The sequence below is a fragment of the Centrocercus urophasianus genome, unplaced genomic scaffold, assembly GCF_019232065.1.
Source record: "Centrocercus urophasianus isolate 14NV4802_14NV808 unplaced genomic scaffold, USGS_Curo_1.0 seq_18, whole genome shotgun sequence".
Classification (NCBI taxonomy): Eukaryota; Metazoa; Chordata; class Aves; order Galliformes; family Phasianidae; genus Centrocercus; species Centrocercus urophasianus.
Genome location: NW_024884733.1, coordinates 27,881,696 through 27,901,007, shown reverse-complemented (window position 1 = coordinate 27,901,007; position 19,312 = coordinate 27,881,696). Strand labels below are relative to the sequence as shown.

Here is a 19,312-nt window from a genome sequence, read left to right as displayed (position 1 = left end):
CATGGCAGGAGGCTCCGAGCCGCACACACAGTGCTGTATGCAAAGCAAAAGACATCAGCTGCGGAATCAATGCAGCGCCAGATTCCGTGGGCTCCTTTTATGGCTGCTTTTTGTTTTGATTAAACGCCTGAATGCACAACCAAGTCAATCAACAACACCTCTGGACATGAAAATATACCCCATCGGGACTTATTCAGATGATTTTTAAAGCGTGCTCTTAAATCTCTGCAAGCACACCTACTCTGCCAGCAAGCAAAGACCGAGCATCTTTTATTAATAACCATAAATAATTAACAGTTGTTTCCTTTCTGACAAAAAAGAACCCCGATTACACAGCACTTTAGGCTGTCACTTACAGACACTTTGCACAGAGGAAGCAATATTACACAGAACAGCTTTACCAGCTGCACCAGGACATCACCCTTACACAAATAAGCACAACATCCTTTAGCATCAGCAATCCTCCGCTCCTTCTTTTAGCTCTACCCAGAATACACGTTGATTTCAAGAGCCATTTTTACCCCCTGTGGTTGTTAACCTGTAACTGTAGAGCTAAGCGCACAGATCGTAGCCCTGCTGGGGGCGATGGGCGCTCATCACCCCCTGCACATCACCTGCTGCCCACCAGGGCTGCCATCACCCTCCTTCCATGCTCCCACCCCTAGACCAGCCGTGATGTGCTCAGTGGGAGCCCCTGCCCAGCCACGACCCGAAATTCAGCCGCCAACAAAGAGTTCACAACAAAGATACTCACTTCTCCAAACACGACGGCACAGCGGCTGACAGCAGGGATCAGAGCCGACAGGACAACGCTGTGAACATGGGGACTGGCCAAGGACGGGCTGCTGCTGCTGCTGGGAGTCGTGCAGGGCACTAACCTGGGAACAGCCCTGCACAGAGATGCAGCCTCTCACGCTCCCATGGTCAGCTGTGTCCGGACACAATGCCGCAGCACAGAGCTCAGCCTCGGGGGAGGAAGAAGAGGCTTATATAGAGCTGCGGGGGGACGAGCCGTGGGTGCTGTCAGGAGCCCATGGCAGCTCTCACTAGCTGCAAAATGCTGCTGACATGGAAGCCGAAGGGGCTCAGCTCGGTGGGACAATGAAGAGCCCTGCTCATCGCTAAGGCATGCACTGCCCCGCAACCTAACAAACAGCTCCGCCTGCCAGAAGTTTGGTTTGGGTGCTTTTGTTTGTTTTGCTTTCTTCTTTTTTCTTTCTTTCTTTCTTTTTTCTTTTTTTTTTTTACAGTCCAAGTACATATTTCTCAAACTCATATGGAACTGATTCAGTACGTTGAAGGCTGCAATGTCAAAATCGCACCCACACCAACTATTATCGTTCTATACAGAAAACAAAAGAAACACAGATTTTATCAACTCTGAGATTAGCGATGGCAAAGTCTTATTGTCTCCACAGAGGCCTTAAGCAATCCCGCGTGAATGGGAGCTGAGTAAAGCAGCACAGGGCTCCCGGGGCTTGACCTGCCTTTAAAGAGCAGAGTGAACACGGGGACAAATGAAAGCACCACTGCGGAGATCTCCTCATTGCCACCTTGGGCTGGCAGTTGCCTGGATCGTTCACAAAGAAAGCATCCATCAGCGAGATGCCCTTTTAATAACCTATGACTGTTTTGATGGGTTTATGCTACATAGCAGGGTGTGGGATCATCAGTGAAATCACAGAACCACAGAGCCGTTCAGGATGGAAAAGCCCTTTCAGCTCCCCCAGTCCACCCTACGCCCACTGCCCTCAGTGCCACCTCCCCACGGCTCTGAACACCCCCAAGGATGCTGACCCCCATCCCTGGGCAGCTGTGTGGTGCTGAGTGCTCTTTGGAGAAGAAATTTCCCCCAGCTGCCCATCTGCCCCTGCCCTGCACAGCGTGAGGCCGTCACCTCTCATCCCGTGGCTGTTCCCTGGCAGCAGAGGCTGAGGAGCTGTGGGGAGCAGTGAGGTCTCCCCTGAGCCTCCTCTGCCCAAGAAGGACACTGCAGCCCCCACGGCACTGTGCCCCACTGGGAGCGAACGGCCCGGAGCTGAGCACAGCACCGAGCTGCAGCCCCACCAGCGCCGAGCATGGTGAGAAATGACAACCTCAGCCAACAAAGCAGTGCTTTGGCCCCTCATCTTCACAAACACGCAGCTGCCGACATACCTGCTATCCCGTCCAAGGATCCCCGCACCCGTGTGAGGACACCCCATACACAAAGCCCCTTCGGAGCCCCCGCCTGACCCGGGGCAGGTGGGATGTGGGCAGGCGTGGGACCGCCCCGCACGCAGGGGTGTGTGAGCACGGGGAGCCCCGCCGGCACCGCGGGCGGCAGCTGGCCCCGAGTGACAGGCTGCTGATGGCAGCAGCACGTGGAGCATCTTCATGTGACACTCGCAGGTGGGGCAGTGGGGAAAACAGTTTTCATCTGTTGCTATGGAGCCGCAATCGGCTTGTGTGTCTTCAGAGCCTGCCGAGGAGAAACGAGGGCTATTTTCTTATATAGATGTCATGAAATGTATCCTCTCAGAATTTCTGGAGTCAAAGGCTAAGCAGGTTTGCCCGGATACCTTCTGCTACTTGATCTACAAATAAATCTAGCCGGGAGACCTAAAGCGGGTGTCACTTTTCAGCCGGAGCTGATCCCAAAAAATCACTCTTTGGCCTCATTTGGAGTTGTTTATGTGTGCGGGGGCACAACGGTGTGTTAAATAAAACGGGGCCATTATCTGCGCACCAACGGAGGCTTCAGAAGTGAAGGGAAAAAGAAGAAGCCTCAGAATCGCAAAGCCCAGCGACTTCGGAGAAACTTTTCCCTCATTCTCTCCAATTGCTAAAAGAAAACCTGATGTTCTTCTTTTAAAATGTGCCTGCCTCTAGGTCTTTGGCACAGGTTTGCCGATGGGAGGGCCGGCAATCTATTTAATGACTGCATTGACGTCAATAGCATAACTGAAATACTTACTAAGATGCATGAGTCCAACTTTCAGGGGGTGTGTGTTCGCAGGCAGGAGCAACACACGAAACGGACTGCGTGGGAACGAACTGCCCGGGAAGAGCAGGAGCGGTGCCGGCTGTCCCAGCGCGCTCCGAGGGCACTCACCGCTCCTCTGCTGCAGGGAACCTTCCCGGGTCACTCTGAAACACCTCTGCTTTCTCCAAGCAGCAGGAATCGCTTCACGTTCGACAGCCCTCAGCACCGCTCGGTCACGTCACAAGCTGCCATCCATCTGATTTATTCTACAGTTGCTAAGCTAGCATCATCATGGCAGTGCATTCAGAATAGTGTGCAGGGAGTCCTGTTTAGGGACAAGCTTCCAGCACCATGCTGCTATGCACACGCAGCTCTCAGCTCAGCTCCACGGTGCTGCGTGGCTCCCTGTCAGAATCACAGCACCAACTCATCCCAGCCACCCGAAAACCATGGGATGCTGCAAGTCCTCACTGCTGGCAGCCCAAGGCACGCCAACAGGACCTCAGCATGAATCATCTCTCTTGTACCTGCGCAGCGCCAGCTCCTCGCGAGAGCAAAGCCCCATCTGACTGCATGGAGCTGATGGGTGGCTGCAGAGCGGGACCTGGTACACCTGGTACCTCCTGCAGGAGCCGGGACTCTCAGTCGCACAGGCACTGGTGTTATCCAGTCCTTTGTTTATGCTTTATACAAACCTTTGCGCACGAGTCTGTGTACATCTTACACCCACATGAAAAATGAGCGAGTACGAGCTTTGGGTTCGTGTAAAGGCATGCGAGCAGTGCAGACAAACGTGCGGATGGGCAGGAAAGCAGAGGCTAAGGCACAAGCAAAAGGAATACCGAGCTCTCCCTCCCACCCCCAGAGAGGAACTGTAACAGAGCTTTAATCCCACGAGCCCCGAGAAGCCTGTGTGACACAGCCCAAAGTGCCAACCCCCAAAGCCTCGGGTTGCAAAGCTGATCAGTGATATACCTAATGATGTATTGCATTGCTAGGTAATTAATGGTGAGCTCGTGCTGTAATTATGCAGTGCTGAAGGCACCCGAGGGGCAGCAGCAGGAGCTCTGCAGTGCTGCCAGCAGCACATTGGTGCAGTGACCCATTGGGGAACCAGTGTGCAAAGATGCCTGGTGCTCATGGGTCGGGTCCCATTGGCCAGCTGCACTCCTGGAGGCTGAATGAGGCATGGATGGCTTAGCTGGGAGGGAATAAGGCTCAGTCAGAAAAACAAGCTCAGAGGAAGGAACAGAACCAAGCAGGGGCTGCCAGACCTGTTGCTGGGCATGGGTTTTATCAGCTGAATGGATGGAGCTGAAGACCCCTCATGAGTGCCCAGGGTGGTGAACTGAAAAGAGCAGCGCCGAGGGTTGGAGCTGAGATCTGAGGAGCACTGAGATCAAACAAAATGACTGCAGCACAGGTCACGTTAAAAGAGAAAAGAGAAGCACATGGGAAGGGAACGTTGCAGAGATGAGCACGGCACTGCTTTTCTATTGCTAATTTCTGTGACAGTGGAAAAGGAGGTGGGGCAGCACCTGTTCCAAACACAAACCTTCATAACCGTGCTCTGCAGCACTTTGCACAGCCACGAACCTCACGATCCCAACCAGTCCCATCATCCTGCCCAGCTGCAAAGCACAGGAGCTAATTAAGGATTGATGCACTTTTTGCTGCCGCTTCATATTTCCATGCAAAGGTTCCTTAGGTAACTCACACAAGCACTTTTGTTTGTTCCTGTGATCTGCAGTTATAACAAAATAACAGGAAAAATCTGCCAGGTTTACTTAAGCTGATACCAAGGACAAAACACAGGATGTCCAATGCATATCCCTCTTCCTTTTATGGCTTGGTTATAAGGTTAAGAAAGCTCTGAAACCTCCAGTGACATCAGTGTGGGCTTGGGAACCGCTCTGCCCCACCAAGAGCCTGACCAGAATTGTTCATGATTTCAAGAAAATGAAAGCAAGAAGAAGAATTTCATCACCCAGCACAGACCATCCGTTTCGCCATGGGCCTGGGTCCCGTGTGATGCAACTCCTCAGCAGCACACGGACACCAGATTTGGATCCTCTGTGTTGCAAACGACTGACAAACCCCTAAGGCTCTGCTGGACCAACCAGCTGGCGTGCATTACTTGCAGTACGAAGCTGAGCACAGTTTGTGTCCCCCCAGGGTAATTCTATGAATGCACGCTGGTTTGCTTTAAACCCTGAGTCCTGCACTTCTCGTAACAGGATATAAATCACTCTGCTAACGACAGACAAGAGGAGGCACACGCAGGGTGCACACAGCAATGCCAATCGCTTGTGGTGCTGCATCTATGAATCAACGTGTGACATGGGAGAGCTAAAATCAAACGCTGAGCTTTGCTGGTGAACCCATCCAGAGAATGTAACACATTTCAGTTAAGACATGTCCTTCTATCTAGAAGGGAGCAATACGGTGTGGCCCCAATCTAAACCTCACCACTTCCTCCTCCAAAACTTGCAGGGAAGGCACAGCATCCCTTCAGGCACAGCGAGAAGGGCTGCTGGGAACATCCCTCCTTCCACTCATAAATCCTGGATCAACACACTGAAAGAAACACCCTGAACCCCTTTGCTCTTTCTGCACTGAAACGGCATCTTCCTTAGGAAGCATCCTTGTTCTCTGAACAAGGTGAAAAGCACGGCAGTGGCTGTAAGGGATGAAGGCAGGCAGTCCCCAGAAGAAAACCAGTAGTGGGAGGAGAGAGCAGCCCCACAACCCCCAGCACGCGGCCGTGCTTCCTTGTGCAGGAAATAACACCATTTCCTATCAACCTCAAGCATGTTTCTTATCACTGCTGCCTGCAAACTGTCGCAATGTACTTCAGTTACTCACCTATCCGCACAGCACAGAAACACTAAAACTGTGAGTCAGGAGCACCAGGGCTCAGCTCATGACGTTGAGAGTGGGCTTCCCATCAGTTGCTGTCTCCTTTTGGGTCCTCCAGAGCAACACAAGCCTGCTGTGCAGCTGCAAGCACCAGCCCCTCAGTCAGAAAGGGAACTGGAGTGGCTGTGGGCTCCAGGCATCAGGAGCTGGGGTTACCTGTGGGGTTACCTGTGGGGTTACCTGTGGGGTACCCGGCATCCCTCTGCTCGTGCTGGAAGCGCTGTGCAATAGCATCGTTTCCTCCATGTCCACAAAGTGTTAAGAAGTGGAAAGCAATTGTTTCCACAGCAAGCATTAAGAAAATTCATCTAAAAGTTCCTGGAAGGGAATTATCTCCCGGCTATCAGATTCTGTAAGCTACATAAACAGATCTATGCAAAGCTTATGAAATGTTCCATGAATCCTTTCACATGGGCCAGAAAAGCAAAGTCTCGCTCAGAGCAGTGCTGGAAGAAGTTCTGTGTGCACTCCTGCCAGCCCAGCTCTGCTGCTGCTCCCTGGGCAGCGTGCAGGAGGACCTTCACGCCATCGCTGCTCTCTCTGCAGCCACCATCTCCACATTCCACCAACAAGTTTTGAGGAATCCAAGCCGGAAATCTCCCGGACTGTTCTCGTCCCCAGACAGTAAATAACACACAGTGTGAAAGGAAATGAGAGTTACTCAGGCTGTGCACGCTGCAATAACATGGCTTTACTCAGTCCTCCTAGCATAGACGAGAGGCCGAGATCACACCTTACACACCAGCACTCCTCCAACCAACCACACCTCCTCCCCCGGGGGGGTAACAATTGCATCGGTGCCAGAGGGCCAATGCTCATCCAAAGAGGGTCCCCCCAAGGCTACAGCACAGCATGCACACCCGCAGGCAGCATGCTTCTCGGGCTGGCAGTGCAGAGCTCCCCTCAGTGCCATTCACCCCCATGGTGGAGCCGAGCCCAGGCTGCGTGCTGCAGCCACCGACCCAGCGTGGGGACGAGCGTGAGGTGAGCAGTGACCGACTTTGCTCCCAGTCAGTTGCTTAAATGTGGTATTTCAAAAGACTGCAAACAAACGTTGAAAGGAAAAATACGCCGTTCTAGGGCAGCCTAACAAAAGCCAAGGGAGTTTCACCCGAGAGAGGTTTCTGAGATCGCAGTTTTACATAGATCACATGGAAGCAAACTGAAATAAACAGGATAAAAACTACAGCTGTGCCTGAGCCTGTTGGAGGCTGTAGGCTGCTGCTTGCCCAGGCCTGCTCTGCACGGGGACTCGGAGGAATTGCAGTCACTGTGGCCATGACTATCAAACCAAAATCATGTTCTACCTTATGCTAGCACGAGGGTAAACACAAACCCCAAACCATTTAAACAGCAGCAACCTCAGCCTGGCGGTGCTCCTGCGTCGGTTTTGCAGGAGAAACCCAGAAGGAGCTCAGCACTACACGGGGCTGGGGGAGCAGAGGACCAGCCACCAGTAAACCCATGTGCAATAAACCTTCCTCTCTGCTGGCAGGTGATTGCTGAGGACCCACACATACCTTGCAGGTTCACTCTGGAGACAGGTGGCTGACTCGTTGCAGGAGATCTCCTAAAAGGAATAAAGAATACTCCATCAGCAGGTGCTATTTTCACACCTCAAGCACCGCCACTGCTAATACTCACAACTAAAAGGCTGTTGTCAGGTTCACAAAGAACCCTAAAACACTTCCAAACGGTCAGCAATTCATAAGCAATACAATATACCTGCCAGAAAAATCCAAACGCCTTGTGTCCCTTGGCTAAGCACACACACACATGTGCTAGAAAGAAGACACAGCAGAAAAGATGTGCCCTCATCCCACACCTTATCTGCTGCTTTGAGGTCCAGCTACACCCGGAGGCCAGCAAGGGCTGGGTGCTGTGATTGCAGGGCTCACTGGGGCCCCACATCAAGGCCTTTTCTTGAGCATGTTTCACCAACCAAGTCTGGCCCAAAGCAATGCCCGCTGTTGCACCGGTGCGCAGGTACAGGGCTACAATGGAGATGCAAGGCTTCACATCCCACCATCAGCAGCCTGAGCAGCACCCACAAGCACACAATGAGATGCTGCAGCCGCTGGCGTGAGCTCCAAAACAAAACAGAATGGCATTTCTCAAGTAGAAGCAGCAGCTCCGTCAGGGAACAGTGGATTCCAGGAGGGCTGAGAGCTATCTGCAAATTTGGCTGACGTTAAGCAAGCAGGTTGGGCTGGAAAAAATGGTGCAATATTTCTCCAAACGTCAAAAGATTCCATTGTGACGTCTGCCAAATAAAACTGTTAATTTTTCAAGTTGAAGCCATTATTCACCTGAAAAAGAAAAGAAAGAAAGGGAAAGAAAGGGAAAGAAGGAGAAAGAAAGGGAAGGGGAAAAAAAGATAAAAGGAAAAAGAAAAGGAAAAAGGAAAAAGAAAAAGAAAAGGAAAGAGAAAACGAAAAAGGGAAAAGAAAATGGAAAAGGAAAGGAAAAAGAAAAGGAAAAGGAAAAAGAAAAAGGGCTTCTTTTGTAAAGAAGTTAAAAGGAGATAAAAATCAAAACAGTCTGTTTGAGATTGAGGACAGTATTCCAGGCTAACCAGAAACGAAACTCGGGGCTTCTGCTTCCCAAAGGGGTTTCGGAGAGCTTCCAACAGAAGGCGGATCCCCCCCAGCCTCCCTCCCAGCCCAACCTTCTGACTCAGCCACTGAACTGAAATATCCATTTTCTGGCTGTTTCTCCTTTGAAGCTGCATTCAAAGCTGGTGAGCGGCTCCATCCCGCTGCCGCCGCAGCTGCAGGGGTTCCCCAGCGGCGCTCCAGGAAGGCCAAGCGGGTGGGATGTGCAGGGGCGGACAGAACACAGCCCTGCTTCACAGCCCCTGTCCCAACCTCCTGCCCGCCAGCAGCCCGGAGCTGAGCGGGGCTCCCTTCACTTTTTGGGTGCTTTCCAAAAGTTGTGCTTTTTTTCCAGGCCCCGGATTCTTCGAAGGGCTCAGCCTGCTGTGCTGGGTGCTGACTCCTCTGAAAATCTGCCCCGACCTGCCTGCACGGAGCCTTTGAAAACTGAAATCTTGGAATCTTTGGAAAACAGAAACTCCTCATTAGGGACAGCCAGTATCACAGGAGATGCGCTGCAGGTATCTCCAGCCGCCGGTGCAGAGCTGTGCCCTCGGGGGGCGGGGAGGGGTGAGCTCATGTTTGGAAGGGTATTCCCCACTGCACGGCTTGGAAATAGAACAGCACCCCTCCCAGCACCCTCCGTGACGTCCTGCCTGCGCCCATCCCAGTTTCTACAGCAGTGAACTGCCACTGATCCACGTCCTGACACCGCTGTCCCTTCTGGGAGACCGCAGCCCATGGCTGTCACATGGAGCTGCTGTCAGATCCCCTGCTCCACATCTGCCAAGCCCGGCCTCTCAGAAGCCATTAATCACACTCTCCTCTTTTCCACTCAGGAAATGGTCTGAAAAAACCCTGATGTTACCGTCCAAAAAAAAAAAAGCTATTGTTATTCATTGTGTGCATAATTTTTTTTCATTGTTTTTCAGCCCTTCAGATTCATACGGTTCCAGCATTTCTGTCAATAAGCGGGGCAGCAGCCTCTTCTCCTTTCCTGGAACAGCAGGGGTGGAGGAGGGAGGAAGGAGAGGAAGGGGTTAAAGAAGAGCAGAGTTTCCCATGATCCCTGAAGCAGAATCTTAAGAAGAATGTCGTGTGTCATGAGACATATGATAAAATCATGAGCTGGCAGCACGGCGTAACCCGGCAGGGCTGCTTGGAGACCATGTGGGAAGCTCCACAGCCCCTGGAAGCACATTCGGCCACGGACTGGGACGTTGGGCGTGTAAGGGTTTCAACATTTGATGACTTTGACTTTGGCTGGGCAAATGGCTTCGTGCCTCAAGCAGATCTGGGAATGTTTTCAGGAGGACCCTGCGAGATGCCTCTGCGTCCGACAGGTTACGCCCTCGCTTCCTTCCGGCCCCAAATTCAGATTCCTCATTAGGAACTGCCAAAATACTCAGGCGATTCAAAAAAAAAGCAAAGCAGGAAAAAAAAAAAAAAAGAAAAAAAGAAAAATAACAAGGAAAGGATCCTTTATTCCAGCCATCTGTTTTTCTATTCGCCTCCATCTCGGAACGTGGCGATTCATTTCCCATCACATCTTGCAAACAGAAATCAACGGGAGGAAAGCTCCGTGCCCAGCAAGACGCCGGGTGCGCGGGGAGCTCAGGGCCGCGGCGGGCACCGCGCTGCCCCCAGGGTGCCGCACTGTGCTGCTCTGCTGCGGGCGGCGGGGCAGAAATGGGCGACGAGCGCTGGACCCATGGAGGCGGGACCCCGCGGCGCGCTCAGGCGCTTTGGCGCCCCCATGCGGCCGAAGCCGGGACGGCGCCGGCCCCGCCGCCCGCTGCCCGCTCCCCCACCGCCGCCCGCTCCCTTTGGCTCCCCGCTTACTTGTTGGCCGTCCCGTGCAAATTGGTGAGCAGCGTGAAGTTGTTCCTCACGCTCCGCAAGCTGGCCAGCACCTGAAGCGAGCAGAAGGGATTTGTGAGCGCTTCTCAAGGCAAACCTTTCCAAGTCAGCCCCGTGCAAGAGGCAGCAAGCTCCCAACTCACCTGTGCGAAAGGTGTGACGATCAGGTCATCTCCGTGCCTGGGGGGGAATGGAGAACGTGGCTGTAAGTCACTGTGGCTGGGTGGAAGGACAGCACGCCCATCACTACACGGATGGATGCCCTGCGTGGCCGTGGCAGTGTGTGGGGATGGCTGTGGGCACTGCTGGCACAGTGCAGGACAGCCAGGAAACTCAGCGCGCTCGTATTGCGGTGGAAAAACCCATCACGGCCCGGGTAAAGGTCAGCTCTGAGTTTCCTGGCTTTTGTGTCACCGTGCTTCACATTATCCAAACAGTGGATGTTTCATCGTGGAAGATTTGAGCAGAAGATCTGAGGGAAGGACAGCATCACCAGCACTGGGAGGGATTTCTTGGCAACGCTGCACAAAGCACTCACACAAGAAGCCTGGGCTCAGGGCTCTGGGCAGGAGGGATGCTCTGCTCCCCCTGTGGGAATTCACCACACCTCCCATTGAGATTCAGGTTTCTGCTGCATGGAAAAAACTGGTAGGGCTTTTACAGCAGCTACACTTTTTTGTTTAAGAGCATTTTTTGTGTTATGGTCACTTTAAACTCTAAACTGTGCCTTTTAAAATAAAGGGCTGCAAATCCAGGGCGCTCATGGAGGCTTTGTGCTCCATTTGAGGGGTAGGGATCCTCTCAAATCAACCTCTCTGCTGTATTTTTCACTGTCTTCTAATGAATGACCCACGATGGGAAACAGGATAGAAAAGTGCAACAGGGGTAGGTGTGCTACCTACTTGAGAACAGAGGGGATGTTAACCAGGCACTGAGAGCATGCAGGGAAAAGCAAGCACAGAAGGCACCGTGGGCACGCAGAACAGCCCAGCTCTGCCCACTGCTTTGCACCCCAGGCACCAGCTCCCAGTGGCACTGGGGTCCTCTTGTATTTCACCCCCTGGCTTTGAAAGCTCTTCTACTAGATTATGGAGCAAAAGTGAGTGTCAGCATGGGATGGGGATGAGGAAGTCATGGCTGCACAGACCACAGCAGCACCCGTCTGCTGGGCTGTGAGATGTGAGTAGTGCCCACACACACTTCTTTCTGGGGATTACAGGAAGACACGCAGAGCCCTCAGCCTCTGCTGCTGTCAAATATGACGTGAGCTGAGTTTGTGCTTACTGTTCGCTTGGGAGAGAGGAGTTCCTGGACATGGTCTTTGGTGACAGGTCGTAGTCGCTGTCTGAGCGGTAGAGGAAGGACTCCCGGCGCTGGCTGTGCCCGGGGAAGGTGGTGTGCAGCACCAACCCTGAGGAGGAGCCGGCCTGTGGGTCCAGCGGGCTGCGACCAGGAGAAGGGCCATTTTCCACATCGAAGCTGCAAACAAAGCACAGACTGCGTCACACATGCCTGCTAACGGCCAGCTTTCAGCGCACAGAACCACAGGATCACTCATGTTGGAAAAACCTTCCGTGATCCCCAAGCCCAACCCCCATTTCCACTGCCCACGTCCCTCAGTGCCACATCTCCTTGGCTGTGGAACACTTCAGGGATGGTGACCTCCCCACCACCCCTGGGCAGCTGTGCAGTGCTGACTGCTCTTTGGAGAAGAGATTTCTTCCAGTATCCAGCCTGATCTTCTCCTGGCACGGCTCTCTCAAGTGCTGTGCGTTGTGCCAAACCTCACCCACATCCTTGCAAATGCCATGGGGACAGAAGGCACTGTGCCACGGAGCCATACACACTGAGCACACTGGCAGTGCCAAGCTGTCCTCCTCCTCTTTTGGACAAAGGTTGAAAGGTTTTGGAAACCCACAAGGTTTGTGAGGAGCGGGCATCCAACCACGTTTCACATCTCAGCCATCCCGGGAGGTCAGCTGAGTGAACATCAAACAGCTGTGCTGTAAAACGGAGGCTTGGAAAAGACAACCCAGGCTGTCTGTCACCATTTCCATTCTACACCCACTTCCTTATGGTTTCTCAGCTTGGCTGCTGCTTGTGCACTGGGCACTCTGGCAGGTGACACCCCTCAGAAAGCAGCGACAGACAGACCTGTTGTGCTCTGCTCTGCTGCTCAGCCACACCAAGCACCTTTTGCATTACCAAGTGATACTTAGGGAGCAAGTGATCAGAAAATCGGTACCATACGCTGGCTGCACGTGGCTGGTTGCAACTTGGCTTATGCATTGATCCCTCTGTGCTCAAGGAGCAGGAAGGTGTTTCTGATGGCTCCAGAACCGATTTACTGGGGAGGAAAAGGCAAAGATTGGGTCCCCAGCACCTGTCCAGTCCTCACAGCCACAGATGCTCCCTTGCCAATTGGTCCTGCACACGGTTCTTCCAGAATTAGGAAGCGCAGGCATTTAACTAATGCAATTAAAAACACTGATTCCCAGTGCAGACACGGATTCCTTCCTTGGAACGCAAAGGCAGGGCACTGGTGTGATACAGTGTGTGTAGAGGGCAATCCCTGCACACACGGTGCTGCTCTGTAGCATCCACTCACCCAACTGCTCAGTGCTTGAACCCGGTAAGAGCTCAATTACATTCCTTTCCTCCTTGTTATCTGCTCTTCTACCAACAACAGCCTCAGTACGCTTTATTTCCAGCCGCAAGAAGAAACTCAGCTCTGCAACTGCCGTATCTACAACCACAGGCTGATAATTAATCCATCACTACTGAGAGAATGAGCTCTGATGACGCAGATACTCCAGACTTCTCCAGCAGGACTCGCAGCCCCTCTCCTCCTCCGGCTGCAGTCTTTAAGAAGCAGAGCAGGAAGGATGCAGGGCAGAGCAGGGCAGCAGGTGGCAGGAGTTAGCTGCAGCTCGCTGCCTGTGCACCCGAGGGGCACCTGAAAAGATTTCATTGCAGTGCAGATGAATGGAGGCAATGGGCAACAACGTGCCAGGAGGAAATCACGCTTAGCACAGCCTGGCTTCATGCATTCACCTGGAAAGCAAACAAAATGACTGACGGCAACCCTGGCTGCCCATGTTCTGCAGTCTGACAGCAAAGATGAGTCTGAGTCACTTAGCAGTTGGATGAGGCGATGGTAATGGTCGTTAGCAGCCCTTGTGGTTCCATGGATAGCCACTGCTAACCAGATCCACCATACAAAACACACAGACCATGGGGCTTAAGCCTGCTGAACCAGGCAGGGCGTTGTGGTTTGCCCACGGAGGCTGTGGATGCCCCATCCCTGCAGGCATTCAAGGCCAGGCTGGATGTGGCTCTGGGCAGCCTGGGCTGCTGGTTGGCGACCTGCACACAGCAGGGGGTTGGGACTGATGAGCATTGTGCTCCTTTGCAACCCAGGCCATTCTAGGATTCTGTGATTCTTGTCCACATTTGGCATTTCCATGTTTCCACTCTTCCACGCACAACACGAGGGCTGTGGCTGCAGCAGCACACAGCTGTGCTCCCGGAGCCAGGACCTCATGGTGTTTGGGCACACTGCTCATCACAAAGTCCCTCTCATGATCTGTACTGCCCCGTTCCTCACAGAGCCGTTCAGCCACATTCCAAAAGCCACTGGCAATGAGAACGATGCACTTTGCTACATCGAAATCTATGAGCACAACTGCTTCTCACTGCTCTCTGATTTTCTGCACCTGTTTCCTATTATCACAGCAGCTTGCCGGTTTCTCTAACAGATCCTTCATGCAGAAAGGACTTGAAACCACTGGTGCTCCATAGCCCAGGCCTGCAGGCTGTGCAGGCACGGAGCGTCCTGCAGAGCTGCCCCATGGCGTGCCAGCACCGCAGCCCCTGCTGGATTGCAACAGCCACTGAGAAGCACACGAGGGAGGTGGAAAGGAGCCTGGGCTTTCTTCGAGCACAGAGCCTCCAACAGCCCTAATCCTTTTCGTGTTCAGTGCAGATAAGTTGCTTGACGTTATCCTGTAACAAGTTAATACCATGCAGTTGGGTAAAGTCCCCTGGAGAAGAAATCCTGAATTTCAAAACCCAGTTGTTATTCCTCCAAATGCACACCCTGGGCTGCTTCATCTTTGTTGCTGTTAATCCCTATGGGACACCAGGCCAGCAGGTACACCCCTGCCCCAGCTTGGGTGTCCACAGCACGTGTGTGTGTGTGCACCACAGGCGTGTGCACAGCCACCCCCTGCACAGGAAGCAACATTACTCCTGAAGGGCTTTTCCCTTTCTTCCCAAAAGCACCCCGGCATTAAGAGATGCACCCAGCCTTTTCAGTTGGCTCATAAAATAATTATTTGACCTGATTTTTTGATTTATTTCTATAATTGGTGCCGGCGTTCCTGCCAGCAAAAAGACAATATCATGTTCTAAAATGGTATTCAGATCATTAAATCCTTTGGATGCTCAGCCTTCCCAAATATAATTAATCTGGTTGGTTACATTTCAGCAAGATTTCACTTGCTTCACATCTTCCGATCACATGCACTCCTGCTCCCTTCCAGCAACAGCAAAAGGCTGTGCACTGCTAATGGCCACATCCACCACTGAGCTCCTCACTGCACCGGGGAGGATCAGACCAGATGGAAAACCTGTTTTACCATGAGGGTGCTCAAAGACCAAACAGGCGTCCTGGGGAGTTGGGTGATGCCCCTGCTGGTGTTCAAGGGGCTCTGGATGACACTGTCAATAGTATACTTAAAGTGCTGGTTAGCCCAGAGGTGGTCAGGCAGTTGGGACTCGATGATCTCTGAAGAGAGTCCCTTCCAATAGAGCTGCTTCATTCCGCTCCGTTCCATTCCACTCCATTCTCTTCCACTCTACTCCATTCCACTCCCTTCCACTCCACTCAGTTCCATTTCATTCCATTCCAATTCCCTTCCACTCCATTTCTACTCCACTCCACTCCACTCCATTCTACTCCATTCATTCCACTCCATATGCATGCTGAGGGCTGATCCCTGCTTCCATGTGTGCTCCATGGGATGAAGCCCAAAGAAGTGAGGGATGGTGCCAGTGCAGCACACTGAGCACCTGCAACCACCGCAGCCCTGCCGCAGCCACGCTGCTTTGAGTGGTTTCACCAGCTACAATAAATCCCTTGGCATGATCAAACAGGCTTTCCCCCAGCCTGTGGCTTTAGCACGCACTGCTCCTTCCTCAGGATGCTTGAAAAGGAGGAAAAGAGGCCAACTGAAGGGTAGAAAAGGGAGATCTGTGCTTGAAGTCGTACACTGCAGCAAGGACACGGTTAGTGGCCATGGTTGGGATGGGTTGAGGGTTGGACTTGGTGATCATGGAGGTCTTCTCCAACCTAAATGACTCCATGGTTCTGTGACTCCGGATGGGAAACTGGATCACCAGCAGAGCCAACTGCAACCCCACGCTGCCTCCAGCTGCACCTGCTCAGACCCACACAGCCCCCCGGCACGGAGTTGTTCTGCTGTGAAAGCAACAGCAGGCTGCTGGCACCCCAAATATCACTTAGTAACACTGTCTCTTTCTCTGGACAAGCAAATCTTCCCCAGACTTGCTGCAGGGCTCAGTTTGATCTTAATTAGCGATCCCTTTGAAGCCCTGCCTCGTGCTGACAATTACGTGCTGGAGACACTACTCCAGAGTCACATCAAATCACAGTGCTGTGCTGCTCAAAACAGACGTGGGAGCACAGAGGAAAACAGGTCCTGCATGCTGGAGATACTGAATGCAGCTGTAGGGCATCAAGGGCAGTAATGGCAAACAGTGTGGCAACACAGCCATAAATACTGGGGGATCAGGAAAAAATAGTGCTTGCTACCTCCAACTGTCATCTAATAGTGCAGGAGGTGAAGTTTTCAGTGTGAATAAGCATAAACGTGTAGGCATGGCACAAAACCACTGTATCTGACTGTGCTTCAGGCTCAAGTCATCTTCACAAATGCTTCATTCTTCAGCTAACAGAATTTAGGCATCCTGAGAATTTACTGCATTCAGGAAGGGCTGTACTGAGCTAATGGAAGACACGTTGGTGGAAGTAATAGAGGTCAAGTAATGGGCCATCTAGAAAGAAACTGAGAAACTGTGTGCAAAACCAGAAGATAGTCAGCACAGACAAGTTTCTGCAATGGAGAAAAAGAATGGTTTGGCTTCACTGATGGAACACAGGAGAGAAAACATCTAGAATGAGTGCTAAAGTCTGGGCAAGAAAGGGAGGCAGGCAATGCAGGCAATGCAGGCAATGCAGGCAGGCAGCACTCTCCATGCAGCAGCAGAACATCTGCATGTGCCAGACTGCTGTTGGCTGTGCATTTTAAATGGAGGCAGGGGGCTGAATTGAGCAGCCTGCTGGAACGCCAGCCGGGCACCTGCCCATCCCAGCCCGTTTCTGAAACGCTGCCCCTCGCTTCTTGCTTTTGGTGAACTCCAGCAGAAATGGGGCTTGTTTCTCCTCCTGAGCAAGGAACCTGCCAGCACTGAGCCTTCCTCTGAGCGTGTTTATGCGCCCGGAGCTGGACGGTGGCCAGGAAAGCAATCAGTCACGGGGCGAGCAGCCGTCTGCCAGCCCCAGGGAGCGTCTGGGAAAGATGAAGATCACAGGCAGCGGGTGGGAGGAAGTCGTGGGCATCCCCTCAGAGCGGCCAGCCAGAGCAAATGGCAGCAGTGGTATTAATAACCCGGCGTCAGCACGCGGAGCATCTGACCGGGAACATCAGATAGCAGGCAGATATGGAGGGCCTGGTGGCAAGTCATGTGAAGGGCGAGCGAGATAGCGGGGTGCTGGGAGACGCTGCCGGGAACACAGGGACGTGTCAGGCCCTTCTGTTCCTAGCAGAGCCACCTCTAAACACGCCGTGGTTTTCATCTGCTACTTTAAATGGTCAAGGGAGGCTGCCCAGCATGCACAGACACAGGGATGGAGCAGAAAGCAGCGTGTGTCACGCTGAGACCTTCTGCACGGCACCTGACGTCAGAGCAGGGATTTATTGCTGGCATTTGCAGCAACACAGCCTGCTCGTCGTGGCTTCAACACCTTCCAGAGCACGCTCAGGCTGTCAGCCTACTGTTGTAAGAAATACTGAGATGCTGCAAGAACGGTTCTCCACGGCTTCATCTAACTGCCAACTTCCCGTGCTGCTAACTGCACACTGAAACCTCTGCAATGCTGCTCACCTTTATGCTCACACCAGCAGCAGTACAAGCAAAGCCAGAATGATTCTTCCCCCTTCACTTCAATTCAAGAAAGCAGTTAATAAGGCACAGCAGCTTGTCACAGAGGTAACATGCAGGCAGTGCCTCTTGACAGGCTCCCCAAGCACCACCCAAAGGCTTCTCTGAGTACTGGAACCCCCCCAGCACAGAGTCTGCTCAAGGGCAGCATTCAGGCCTGGAGGAGCTGCCCTCACTCATCACGAGAGCCTGAAATTCTCACTGCAGCCTAAGAAAGGGGAATCACTTAGCACAAATAAGAGCTCTTTTTAAACCACTGATTAAATAGATATTCACAAGACAGAGTACAATGGCTTCGATGGAACCCTTGCAACCTATTATATAAATCCTCATTCATGCCCATGAGAGCTTTCCCTTTTCTTTTTTAATAACAGAGGAGACCACGCAGCCACGTGAAGGCGGTTACGTGGCTCAGAGATGTGGGGCTGCTGTGCTCACCCTGCACCATGCAGGGCTCCTGCTGGGGGGTTGCACGGCTGCACAGCTTCTCCCCATGGCACGGATTTGCTTACAGGGCACTGCCAGGGCTACCTCAGCAGGTAGGTTTGTTGTTCAGCATGACTTACCCCACCCTGTGCTGTTACACCAACGTCAAACCTGACTGAAGGTAATGCTTTTGTTACAGCTTCGGCAATTTTCTGCGTCCCTCCTGAGAACACATTTTAATTTTTTTTGTCAGAATCGACCCCATAACACCTTCAATCTGAAATGAATGTATAATATGGCATCAGCCATCAGCCAGGCTCGTTAGCAGGGCTTGCTCTGCCGGCTGGGACACCTGCAGGAGGTGCAGATCTCCACAGCACAGTTGTGAAAGCACTATGCAGTGTCAGTGCAGCAAAGCAAAAGGGGTCAGCGTGTTCTCCCAGACCCACTCCAAACAATTTGCCATCTTTACAGATGAAAAAGCAGCAGGCAGCCTTTTGTGACGGCAGTGAAACTAGGACGTTCGATACACACCCACTTCAGAACTTCCCTCGCAGCTGCCTCTCCATTCAGCTAATATTCCTTCTCCAGCCTGTCAAGGATGCCTTTCCACGCATGCACACCGCCACAGACACAGCATCTCCTTTCTTTCAGTGTCCTCCACGTGTGCCTACCCACACTGGGCCTGGGCACCCAGCCCACCGCAGCCACAGAGTGGTTGGGTCGGAAGGGACCTCACAGCCCAGCCGGCTCCAACCCCATGTGATCCCTGAATGTCTGCCTCAGCAGCAGCCTAAGCCCAGTTGCCAAACAGGACTGTTCAAGGAAGAAGGGCTCAGCTTAGCTGAGCTCACACTGCTTCCAATGGTGTCAAAAAAAGTCGTGGAACAAAAAAAAAAGAAAAGCCCCCAATGCCTGAGTGCCCACCAAGGAGCAGCTTCTACCATGGAGCCAAAGTTGGCAGCAACCAAACAGTCATCACTGAGTTTTCAGCATCCCGTGTCTGTGAGTGCCACCTCTAGCTGCACAAAAATAAAACCCCAAACCCAAAAAACCAAGGCCTTTAAAAAATGCTTGTTGCTAAAAGGTGCCAAAGAGATCCCCCACTTGCAGTTATCAGAAGCTGTTTTCTCAGGACAGATTTCTCCTCCCCAGTATTGCCAGCACACTGCGTTGTCAGGATGGCATGCAGACACGCTCCCTGCTCACACTGAGCTGGGGTGAGCACACACTGAGTGCTGCCTACCCTGAAGGTCCCCATTCCTCCTCCTCCCAGTGCCACCCGGCCACAGTGGCAGGGACA

The 19,312-nt window shown here is 52.6% G+C and overlaps 1 protein-coding gene across 6 annotated transcripts in view; it reads right to left on the bottom strand.

The window, feature by feature from the left end:
* The window catches only part of PDE4B (phosphodiesterase 4B), a 123,908-nt gene that overhangs the window by 32,996 nt on the left and 71,600 nt on the right, over nucleotides 1-19,312 (bottom strand). For 3 of the 6 annotated variants that reach the window (XM_042819394.1, XM_042819395.1, XM_042819396.1), the window contains 4 exons: nucleotides 11,623-11,817; nucleotides 10,482-10,518; nucleotides 10,321-10,391; nucleotides 7,405-7,454 (listed from right to left, as the gene is read on the bottom strand). In XM_042819394.1, the coding sequence (XP_042675328.1) occupies nucleotides 7,405-7,454; nucleotides 10,321-10,391; nucleotides 10,482-10,518; nucleotides 11,623-11,817 (353 nt within the window). Of the gene's footprint in view, nucleotides 1-754; nucleotides 820-2,157; nucleotides 2,226-7,404; nucleotides 7,455-7,709; nucleotides 7,811-10,320; nucleotides 10,392-10,481; nucleotides 10,519-11,622; nucleotides 11,818-19,312 lie in introns of those variants that run through there. The other 3 variants (XM_042819397.1, XM_042819401.1, XM_042819402.1) reach the window with 3 other exon arrangements.